Genomic DNA, 12,216 nt, shown 5'->3' with positions numbered 1-12,216 from the left:
CGTATTAGGAGCCTGATGCCCACCCACACCCCTGCTTCTAGCAACTTGCTCATGGCGCCAAGGGGTCCCCCGACCACGTGACCAAGCCAAGAGAGAGAAGAGTCCCACTAAAGGCCACAATGCTGTGGCGGGAATTTGTGACGTCAGTAGCATCATAACGCTCCAAGCCACGCCAAAGAGGGGAGAAATGGCGCGAAGCCCAAGTGTGTATATAAGGCGGCCCCAAATGGCATAGGGACATTCGTCGCCGGCTAGGGGAGGCAGCCACTATGCTCCCTCTGCCACCGACAACATTTCTCTGATCCAGCGTGCTGTACTTCGTCGGACAGGGTTTTCATGGCCGACACTTACCCCCGGAACAGAAACGCATTGCCGGCTCTGTCTCCGCCTCCCCACTCCAATATCCCTAACGAAGCTATCCCAGGATCGCTCTTCTCAACTACCTCCCCCCCCATTGATCACCTTGTCTGGATTCCACGTGCTCTAACCCTTTTAGAAAACATTGTCTTTTCTATCTTCGACTTTCCTAACCCTTTTAGAAAGCATTGTCTTTTTTATCTTCCACTTCCCTCTCTGTGGACGCCCATCACCGGCCATTTGTCAGCAGAGCTCGTTAGCAGAAAGGTCTTTACTTCACCGCGCTCGAACCCTTTTAAAAAACATTGTTTTTTCTATCCTTGAATTCCCTCTCTGTGGACGCCCATCGCCGGCCATTTGTCAGCGGAGCTCGTTAGCAGAGAGTAACCTCTCTATCTCTCGTCGGTCGTCGAATCGCGGACCCTTTTGGGGGCAGAGCTTCAATAGGCGAGAACCTCCACCACCCCTGCTTCCCGTCTCTCAGTTCTCCTACCCACCGTATTCGCACTTCGAGCAAACTCTCTCTTCAGTTTTCCCCAGGCACTCCCGTTTCTCCTCTCTACTCCTTTCTACGTTGCTAGCCCTTTCCCTTCATACCAGCCCCTCGCTACTCTCTCACCCTCGTCTTGTCGTCTCTCCCCAGGTACTCCCGTTACCCCTCTCCAATATTCTCAATCATGACAACAACACGCCTTCAAGTTAGCTTCAGCCAGAGTCACAGGGACAAACACGGCAATATTCTAGAGGTTCTCAAAGACACTCCCGTTTCCCCTGCCCACGAATAGGAGGACACTGCTTATTTCAAATAAACTACTATATCTGTATCAACGTATTTTCTTCCTACATCATCGTATAACACCCTCCACACAAAGTTCATCACCACCTGTCCTTCACTCCCGTTTGCCCTCTCATCACCTGGCACAACATCATCAGCGGAAGAACGTCAACACAGGCCGAAGCACAACTCCTATATCATAACATCACCCTCCCCGCACACTTCAGCTCCCCTTGTCACGTCACTCCCGTTTCCCCTCTCAACACCTGGGACAGCAGTCATCAGCAGAGGGATGTCAACGGAGGCCGGCACACGACATGCTCTTCGAAATGAGATTTTTAAAATGACTTAATCATTTAATCAAATGAGACTTGGTAGTAACCTGAATATGAACATCGTTGTAAAAAAATTCAGATATGTACTATATTTTTCTTGCATTTCCACTAACTTCATATTTTTTTTAATTAGGTATATTTAGACCAGACAATGAAGTTAAAAAAAATTACGTTCTGCACGATAGTTAAAATGTACTAGACGAGATACGAAGTTGTGAAGTAGGTGAACTTCCAGAGCAGAGAATCAGACCATAGTTAACACAAGTAAGAGAAATCGCAATCTAATGGAAGCATGAGCAGAACATGTCTTATTATCGCAAAGCAAAGCATAACAGCAATAAATTTATGGGCGAGAATTAAAAACCAAAGTGTCCAGAAACTTATGACCGACAGTGTACTTCCGAGTCTGTGAATACTGCATACCTATGTTGTTTTGGTATCAAAGTTGGAGATCAAGATAAGACATGGGCTCCTCACATTGTATACAAAACTTGTAGGCAGCATTTGCACCAGTCGACAGACGAAAAGAGAAGTATTAATGGTTATATTTCATTTTTTAACATCGTGGTCATCATACGATGAAAGAGTAATGGAATGGAGAAAAATTCTCTCCAGCGCCGGGGTTTGAATCCGGGTTTTCAGCTCTACGTGCTGATGCTTTATCATCATCGTATGATGACGCAGAATATCTGCATGGAAATATCATATGTACTTCGGGACATTAAAATAATATATATTGTGGTCATCATTTGAAATAACCATGACAAGAGGTCACATTGTAATCTACCTTCAGCTATGAGACGTGTGCCGCACTCGTATCTGGTACCTATTCCACCCTTTAATGAGCAACCAGAGCTGTCACTAGATGAAACATTTAGGAATGTTTGTGTGATTTTGCACACAGTAAAGAAATGGGGACAGCGACAGTGATTTTCAAACTTCACATTTTAAATGCTTTGACCACGATCAGTTGAGTGATCGTAATGTACCCGTTTCATGCTACTTTATTAATATATCATAAGACGACTTTTTTAAATTTACTAGACAATATTCGAAAGTTCAATTTACTAAAGAAGATGAAAAAGATATTAAATTACACAAATTACTCCTGACGGCCACAATAACAATGAAAAGCTATAGCAGAAATTGCTAATGCAATGAAAATATTACTTTTTTTTATTGGGTTATTTTACGACGCTGTATCAACATTCAGATTATTTAGCATATGAATGAAATGAAGGTGATAATGCCGGTGAAATGAGTCCGGGGTCCAGCACCGAAAGTTACCCAGCATTTGCTCGTATTGGGTTAAGGGAAAACCCCGGAAAAAACCTCAACCAGGTAACTTGCCCCAACTGGGATTCGAACCTGGACCACGGGTTTTGCAGCCAGATGCGCTGACCATTACTCCACAGGTGTGGACAAAAATATTAAATTATATCGTTAAAATAAATTTTACACTTTGGACTCAATAGTATAAAGGGCTGTAAAAATAAAATTATACATATCTTGCTGACAATCTAAAGCAGTTTATATGAAATAGATCTTGTAACTTCAAAACAATTCTCAGAGGTGATTAAAACTTCACACTGTTCTCTGTTTTCATTCAGTTTAAAGACGAAACCCCTTCTTTTCTTTATAATTCAAGACATTCTTCTGTGTTTCATAATAAGAAACAGCTATTTAAGATATTTTTGCCTGCATTTCATAATGAAAATGTGACAGGGAACGCAACCTAAAATTGGAGTGAAGCATGAGCACAGAGACGAAAAGCTCCAACTAGCTGCCACTGCAAAAGAAACACAACCTGTAAGTACGGACCCCCAAAACTTATCACAACTTTGGCAGCACTTGAATTTCGCAGCACGAAAAGCAGCCAACTAGCACAATGCACAGGGATTGTAACCGCGGTAGAAATGTTGCCAATCAAAGTAGTGACATGATCGTACACTACAAGAGATCATGGTTCTCAAAAGACAGCAGAATAATAAAGCAGCAGATATAGCAGGAGTTGTCGTGTGTCACTTGTCACAGTAATGATAATTTTAGTGGATCCTATGTCATTTCAATAGCAACATCTATTGTGACGTTAATAAGAATAATCACACAAGTACAGTAAAAAGAAAACAGTATCATACAAAATAAACTTTATTTCCTACGTCGCTATTAAAAGAAATTCTGAAAGAAGCAAAACCAGCACAGTACACTCACCTCTCAGTCAACACTTCATCCACTTCTGAAGATACTTCCACTTTCTGATCCTGCTGAACTCTGTGCACATCGGACAAATCTTCCTGAAAATATTAGTAAACAATGAAGATAATGAAGAGAGTATTAACTGCCCATATGGACCATTGGTTTCCTATGTCAGATGATCCGATCTAACTTTTCGATAAGGTTGTAAAGACTTCTGCACAATATCCAAAATTGGTTCCCCCGAACTGCATTGAGTTACGCCCTTCATACATCCTTCCCTAAATCCATGCTATTTGTCTGTATTGTAACGGATGGGAATCAAGTTCAACCTTAAAAATATGACCATGTCATATATGAATGACCTGAAAAATACGTAACCAGAATTTGCAAGATTATTTGAGGAAAATATGAGTAAAACATTATATATATTGAAACATTAATATAAATCTCTGTTGAAAGTTTTATTACTTCAAAATACAGACTCTATAGCACGACATTTTTTACATAAGATAGCGGAAAATAAAGGTTTTGCCACCAGACTTGCAAACTGCCCTTATTCAGTATTATTATGAAAAATTTGCACAACAGACTGTTAATGCGGATTGAGAAGATTCATACCTACAAATCAATTAAGGTATGGATCCTACATTTTGTCGTCAATGTGGAAGCTTGTAAATCAACATGTAGACATGATCATTTCGCGAGACTGATTAAAGGTAAAATAAAGATAAATAACTTGATCTTCAGTGTGAAGGAATGTCTGGATGCACCATTTAGGACCAAGAAATAGGAACAGAAGAAAAAGAGAGAAATATAAAAATCTTGAATGAAATACAAAGTATTGTATCGAAGGGAATGAGTGACACAAGCACGAGTGATTGTTGGAATGTGAAGAACTATGCGGGAGTTCAGGAAGGGCAACGTTTGGGTATAATGCAATGTCAGCATCAGGCATGCAGACAACAAGACAGCATGCACGGGGTCGAGTGTAAGAGGGAAGAAGCTAGTAACGTCAGGTAATGATAATCAGTGTGTGGCGTCGAAGAAGAACGAAATGTATGAGTCAGCTACCAAAATTCAAACAAAACAAAGTAGAAACGATCAGATGTTGAGTGCAATACCAAAACGAGTGAAGGAGCTGAAAAACAAAAAAGAGCCATGGAGGGGAATTGGTAAGAATAAGACGATAGGAATGTTAAAAGAGAAGAAAAATTACGATTTAAAAAATTTATGTGAAGGATTCAAGTGAAATAGGGAACGGTCAAGGTTAACGGACTATTAGGAGTGTATCAAGAAGGTTTGTTACGTGAACAAGTGTGGTGTGAGTGTGGTACATCTTGAAACGAGAGTAAAAATTGAATAGAACTGAACATGGACCAAGAACAAAATAGTGAGTCTTATTGTGGTGATCGTTATTATTATGTATATTATTACGTATGTATGTATATGTGTGTGTATTTGTGTGTGTGTATGTAATTTTGAAGGACTGGATAGTTTAGTGTTACATAGACAAATATGGTGTGAGTGTGGTACGATGTATTGAAACGTGAGTAAATAATTGAATAGAAGTGAAAATGGACCAAGAACAATAATAGCGAGTGAATCTTGTTCCGGTGATATTTATTGTATGTATAGAGGAGGATAGTAAGCTACTTTGGGGAATAGGAACTACGCAGTCTGATATTAGAAGAATTTGGTGGGTGGTCGTTAGAAAAGATAGGGTTGGAAATATTGTAAGTTAGAGGCAGGAATGTAATTTTGAGAACTGAATAGTTTAGTGTAGAAATCTGTAAACAGTGATGGTGAGTCCCTAACTACAGGAATGTGAAGGGCCATCAACAAATTGGGATGTTTTGCTTAATGACAATAAATCATATCGTATTGTATCGTATCGTATATCATATCATATCATCATATCATATCATGTCATACTATATCATATCGTATCATATCATAAAACATATATCGTGTCATATCTCATATCATATATCATACCATATCATATGATATCATATCATAACACATCACATGATAACGTATCATATAATATATCATATCATATCATAAAACATATCATATCGTATCATATACCTTTTTTTTGGTTAGTTATTTAACGACGCTATCATTTACGAGGTTATTTAGCGTCGATGAGATTGGTGATAGCGAGATGGTATTTGGCGACATGAGGCCGAGAATTCGCCATAGATTACCTGGCATTCACCTTACGGTTGGGGAAAATGTCGGAAAAAACCCAAACAGGTAATCAGCCCAAGCAGGGATCGAACCCGCGCCCGAACGCAACTTCAGATCGGCAAGCAAGCGCCTTAACCTATTGAGCCACGTGGGTGGCTGTATCATATATCATATCATTATCATAAATTATAATCAGTTGTTTTGTACTTCATAATGAAGCGACGTATCTACAGGATGCAGATTATTGCCATAACACACCTGATGAAGTGGAGAACGTCAAGTTAAATTCTGTGCTGTCTTCGTCCATGAAGGTAGTCATCTTAATGCCAGACAATTAATCTTTAAATTGGAATAAAGAACTTACTCAACAATGGAATTGAAATTACTTTTATTTCAGATCAGTCACACTACGCAACAATGGATTTGTATTAGAAACACGAGCTATTTTAACTGAGTTGGATTTAGTTACATCTCTAGCTATAAACATGCACATATTCGCGGAATCGCTGTTTTATCCACGTAAATTGCAAGGTGTATCTCAAAAACGACTTCATACTACGAGGACCGGAACTTTCGAACTATCTAGTACGACAAGCACCGGTCATTTTGACCCGTATGTTTTATCGCTAATTTTTCTGTTATTAGAAACTTTAGTTTGAAATATCATTTTACTACAGAATTGGTGACAAAGAGCTGAGAGTCCATTTCAAAACATAATTTATGACCAGTATATAGTCTTCTAGTCCACACCTGTGGAGTAACGGTCAGTGCGTCTGGCCGCGAAACCAGGTGGCCCGGGTTCGATTCCCGGTCGAGGCAAGTTACCTGGTTGAGGTTTTTTCCGGGGTTTTTCCTCAACCCAATATGAGCAAATGCCGGGTAACTTTCGGTGCTGGACCCCGGACTCATTTCACCAGCATTATTACCTTCATCTCATTCAGACGCTAAATAACCTAAGATGTTGATAAAGCGTCGTAAAATAACCTACTAGAATAAAAATAAAAAAAATATAGTCTTCTAAGAAAAAAATACGTTTGTGCTAAGATGATAAAAAAAATTAACTGTGTATAACTACTAGAATATTAATCCTACAATTTCTCAAATGCAAATCTGTTCTTAACATCATTATTGCAATGAATTATTTATGTTCATTCAATTTTATATTAAATATTTTGGAAACATATATTTTGTTATTCCTGAGTGTATCTACCGTGTATTGGTTATTATAATCACATCTTGCACACACATACAAGATTCTTTCAGAACATTCGCCACAGAAAAATTTGTTACACTTTGCGCAGAAATGTAGTGTCTTATTTCTGCTATGATAACCTCCAATCTGACAGGTCTTCTTCCCTGGTTTCCTGGATACTACTGGGATATACAATCTTGAGAAATATAATTAGGATCATGTTTCATTCTCATCTTTGTCACAAACACTAACTCGGTACCGTATTCTCCCTCCGAATCTAATTTTGACAGTGTTCCTATATAATGCAGAATTCTTAATAGCTCATAATCTTTCGTGCCAAAATTCTTCATTGTTGAAACCCTTTCGTGCCATGTTCACTATGTTTGCAAAAGAATTACAGCAAATGGCGGATAGGAATCTTGAGATATACTAATCAAATACTTCACACAGTTGTCAAAAGAATTGCCGCTGTCATCCAAAATATATTGACTGTATTGTAATATAACAGAAAAGAGGTTATAAACACCCCATTGTTATTTGTTGTCTTCGTAAAGGGAATATTTTCGGTAATATGAAAGATTTGCCGCATACATTCAATAAACTTGCCACATGGCGAAAATGTATTGAGTTCATTGTTAGATGCCAGAAGACGATCATGAAAGAGCAATATTTGTAAGTTGTTGCTGCATGAAAATCAGAGAGCGCGGACCAGTCAAAATGGCCTGAGTTGGTCCTTCTAGATAGCTGTACTTGTTACGCTCATAAATAATGTCTGGGACTTGAAATTTTCAGGGGACCTAAAGATAAGACTCGAAGAACGAACGTGATGAACCAATACACAGAAGAGATATAAATAAATTAAAATTTAATATCAAAATAGGTCAAAACGACTGGTTGATCCTTCCAGTGTTAAATCTCTGCTAGCTCAAACTTCAATCTCACTCAATGCATCCACTTTTATCTACATCGCCCAATGACTTCTTGCGAAAGTATACTGTATCTATTTTTATTTTTTATTTTAGTAGGCTATTTTACGACGCTTTATCAACAGCTTGGGTTATTTAGCGTCTGAATGAGATGAAGGTGATAATGCTGGTGAAATGAGTCCAGGGTCCAACACCGTAAGTTACCCAGCATTTGCTCATATTGGGTTGAGGGAAAACCCCGGAAAAAACCTCAACCAGGTAACTTGTCCCGACCGGGAATCGAACCCGGGCTATCTGGTTTCGCGGCTAGACGTGCTAACCGTTACTCCACAGGCTTGGACTACTGTATCTATATCCTGTACATAATTTAAAATAAATAATAATATAATTAATATGTTCTGAATTTGTGAGATAGATTTTCTAAAATCATATTTAAAAAACTCAGGTGATATAAGCAGGCATACTGCGGTAGAGGGGTAAAAAATCTTCCAATAAAAATAAAATTATATATGTATATATTGCTTCTTTGGCACGATTGATAGGCAGATAAATTTCGGCTCGATGAGACACAAATGAGTTCAAACTGGGAAGAAGGGAATTCCCTATTTACCATGAACTGTGTCTGAAATTCAAGTGACAGGACACATAGACAATAAATTATGTGAAATGTACGTCAGCACAGCTTAAGATCGATGTAGAGATCTTATAATAATTTTACTTCTGAATCTGTGCACTGTCGCATTTGAAGAGGACAGGAAAGGAAATGGCAGAAATATTATAATGCTATTTAGTATGCTGACGCCCACGACTAACATAACTCACTTCAAATTTAACTGTCACTGACGAGCAGAGATAAAATGTAAGAATTGTATAATATTGAGTCAATGTTAAGTGGGCGTATAGGAACCGAGGGTTGTTTTTGTTTTGCTGAACTTCAAGACAATGCTAATTCATTTGCAGTTTGTGTGACTGTATCCTGTATACTTGTATACTTTCATTTGGTTTTACTTTGTTCACAGTTTGATTTTTTTCTATAATTTTATTTCCATTGCTGGCAGCACAGAACAGAAGGCCTGACAGCCCTACCTACAGCAAATAAATAAACAAACCAAAAAATAAATTAAAAAAACAGTTGAACGTAAAGTACAGGATAAAATGTTTCCTTTTCTGTGCCTGATCCGCAGCTGTTTTAAATTCAGTTAACCCTGGCAGGCATTTCACTAAGAAGTTAATTCATGTAAGTGACGTTAAGTAAAGATTCATCTCTATGGACTAGGAAAACATTAGTAAAGAACATTCGATTTGTTATCAAAACTTAAGTTTTCGAGATTTCCGGAAAGTCTAACAACCAGTTTAATTAAAAAAAGAAGCAAAAAGGAAAACCCAGACAATGCCGAGTGCTTTGAGGTAGTAATATATAACACAGATTGCTCCAACAGATTGGTAAGATTAATAACTAGAAGTGGATTGAGATATGGGACCATTTTCGTGATAGATGAAAAAAAGTATGACAGATCCAAGTCAGTAATAAAAGATAAAAATACTCGTTTATTAATGCTTTATTAATGCAGTCCAGGAAATTATATATATATATATATATATATATATATATATATATATATATATATAAAGATCGGAATATCGGACAATCCAGCATAGAGTGTGAATTAATTTGCCAGGGGCAGCAGATCAGCTACTCAACAGTGTGGCATATTTTCACAGATTTGTTGTGAAGAATAAACCAAAATCCTTTATAAAAAAAGTTTGCTGCTACTGCTGCTGCCACTGCTACTATTATTATTATTGTTATTGTTATTATTATTATTATTATTATTATTATTATTATTATTATTATTATTATTATTATTATTATTACAGTATAATTTTAACATAGACTCGATTCTTAACAAAGTAGGAATTAAGAAGATATATTGCGATCTTTCAATAAACTTTTGTGCGAGATCGTGTGTATTTGCTTGTTTTCCGCACAGAACCAATACGCGGTAAGTGTGAAATACCACATTCAGTATTCCCAACGTAACACACATAACAATTTCACTCTTCATACCGCTTAAGCGCGACATTCATTTTACTGCTTTAGGCTTTTAACATATTATTTTTAGAGACGTTTAACATAGTAATAATTATAAATTGGAAACTTACCACTGCAATTTCACCTAAATTGCAATGTTAATTATTGTTTTTAAATATTTGCAAAAATTAAGTAAAGTCTACTACTCCACGAAACTTATTGCATTCCTGATACAAGTAACATTAAGGAAGCTGTGAAAAAATCAACAAGATTCCAGATGCGGATGTTATTACTGCAATATGTTATATAAATAATATTGTTAAAATATTAAAATGAAAAATAAATCATTACATAACCTTACCGTTTGTTTTAAGTTCGCATTTATAGACTGGGGAAAAAAAAGACGTATATCACGGCCTGCTTGAGTATAGTAAACACAGAAAACATTTTATAGCAAAAATGTTGAAGAAAGATATTTTGGTTTTCCGAAGTCGCCGTCATTAAACAGAAACCAACATGGAGATTTCATTGCAACTAATTAGAAATTCGTCTTTCAGGTATGTAATAAACGATCTTCGCACAAAATAATGTACGATACACGAAGGGTATGTTTGTTTTCATGTTCTCGGAAATTAAAAAAGTTCAACTACGTTTCGCTTTTTCAATCTTTTCCTCGACCATGAAAACGTCAACATACTGCTCTTGTAACGTATATTACTATTGTGTAAGTTCCAACTTTTCGCTCAATGACTAGCACAATCATTGCTAGACCAAAAAAACACAAAATGAAAATTATTGTAAGTCAAAATGACATCCTGTTCCTTGGAACAAGAATTTTCCAAATGCATCCGAGATAATATCCTGTTAATTACCAGAAATATATAGTTGTGAATTATTATTACGTTAACATCAAGCCTACACATCTACACAAGACTGTAGCTATTAAGTGTATGTAAATTAATGATGATATAAAATCCTAATGCACTATCTAAAACAAATTGTCTCTCTTCGGGACATAATAATAGTAATAACAACAATAACTATGTTTGTATTATGGATTTTACTATTGTTCAGTATCTGATGACAGGTATATAGTTTGTAACCGTACGTAATTTTGTTTTTATTTCTTTAATATCGCAAACCACCTACATCTTAGGTGTTTAATTTGTAACTAAGTCAATTTTGTGCATTATCTCTTTACTATTCCTTAAAATTATGTATAAAATCGCAAATTTATGTCATATTCTTGCAAGCTCTCTACACCTTCGACTATAATTTCTAATTTTATTTAATTTTGTTTTAACTGAATGTAATTATTGCATAACATATTTAGTATTGTTTACTGTATATTAATTAATGTATTTATATTGTAACTGTGACTCATGCCTACTACTACTTCTTCAAAATTGTGTATTATCTCTACATAATGTATTTTATATGTAACAAACTACAACCCTAATATACCAAAGGGTAAAATAGGGTTTCAATATTTGGATAACAATAATAATAATACGATGAAAGAGTAATGGAACGGAGAAAAATTCCCTCTGGTGCCGGAATTTGAACCCGGGTTTTCAGCTCTACATGCTGATGCTTTATCCACTAAGCCACACTGGATACCAGAATCGTCTCAGTTTTAAGTTCCAACTCTTGCAGAATATCTGCATGGAAATATCATATGTACTTCGGTACATTAAATAATATATAAATAATAATAATAACATCAAGCCTAAACGAGAGAGCTGTCTTAAATTTAGGAAATACTGGCAAAAGAGAAAACTGTTAGCACTATTCCTGATTGTTAATGGCTTTAATATATTATGTAAAATGATCTGCCAGTATATCTCTATACTGACAGTGAAAGACTTACATCAACTTCAGTTTTCAGCATAGGAAAGCTGACAGGAACTGGTGTGTCTTCAACTTTTATCTCTGTTTTAATATCATAGCTGTGGTCCAAGCATTCTGCCTTCATGCCTGTCGTTTTCAGATGCGATAAATTCCCTTCCTACAGAACAAAAAAAAAAAAAAAAAAAAAAAAAAAAGACATCATGAATGCCTAATTTTATTTAACTATAATAAACTTGACTACATGTGTACTAGCTGTCAATCTAGTTCTGCATGTAAGTCAGTGGTTAACTCCCTCAACTCAGATGAGAAAATTAGAGAAGAAAATTTGATGCAGAATAGGAAGGAACTTTAAGGCACAC

The 12,216-nt window shown here is 36.5% G+C and overlaps 1 protein-coding gene across 9 annotated transcripts in view; it reads right to left on the bottom strand.

The window, feature by feature from the left end:
* Positions 1–12,216, bottom strand: part of LOC138692641 (oocyte zinc finger protein XlCOF6.1-like) — a 111,233-nt gene that overhangs the window by 79,328 nt on the left and 19,689 nt on the right. For 5 of the 9 annotated variants that reach the window (XR_011330093.1, XM_069815724.1, XM_069815725.1 and 2 more), the window contains exon 3: positions 11,877–12,014. Coding sequence is in view for 7 of the 9 variants with exons in the window: in XM_069815724.1 (XP_069671825.1) it covers positions 11,877–12,014 (138 nt within the window). In the remaining 2 variants the exon portion in view is untranslated. Of the gene's footprint in view, positions 1–3,678; positions 3,762–11,876; positions 12,015–12,216 lie in introns of those variants that run through there. The other 4 variants (XM_069815715.1, XM_069815713.1, XM_069815714.1 and 1 more) reach the window with 2 other exon arrangements.

This window comes from Periplaneta americana, chromosome 17 (genome assembly GCF_040183065.1).
Source record: "Periplaneta americana isolate PAMFEO1 chromosome 17, P.americana_PAMFEO1_priV1, whole genome shotgun sequence".
Taxonomy (NCBI): domain Eukaryota; kingdom Metazoa; phylum Arthropoda; class Insecta; order Blattodea; family Blattidae; genus Periplaneta; species Periplaneta americana.
Note: the sequence above shows the minus strand (reverse complement) of the source record. Positions and strands in the feature narration are given on the sequence as shown.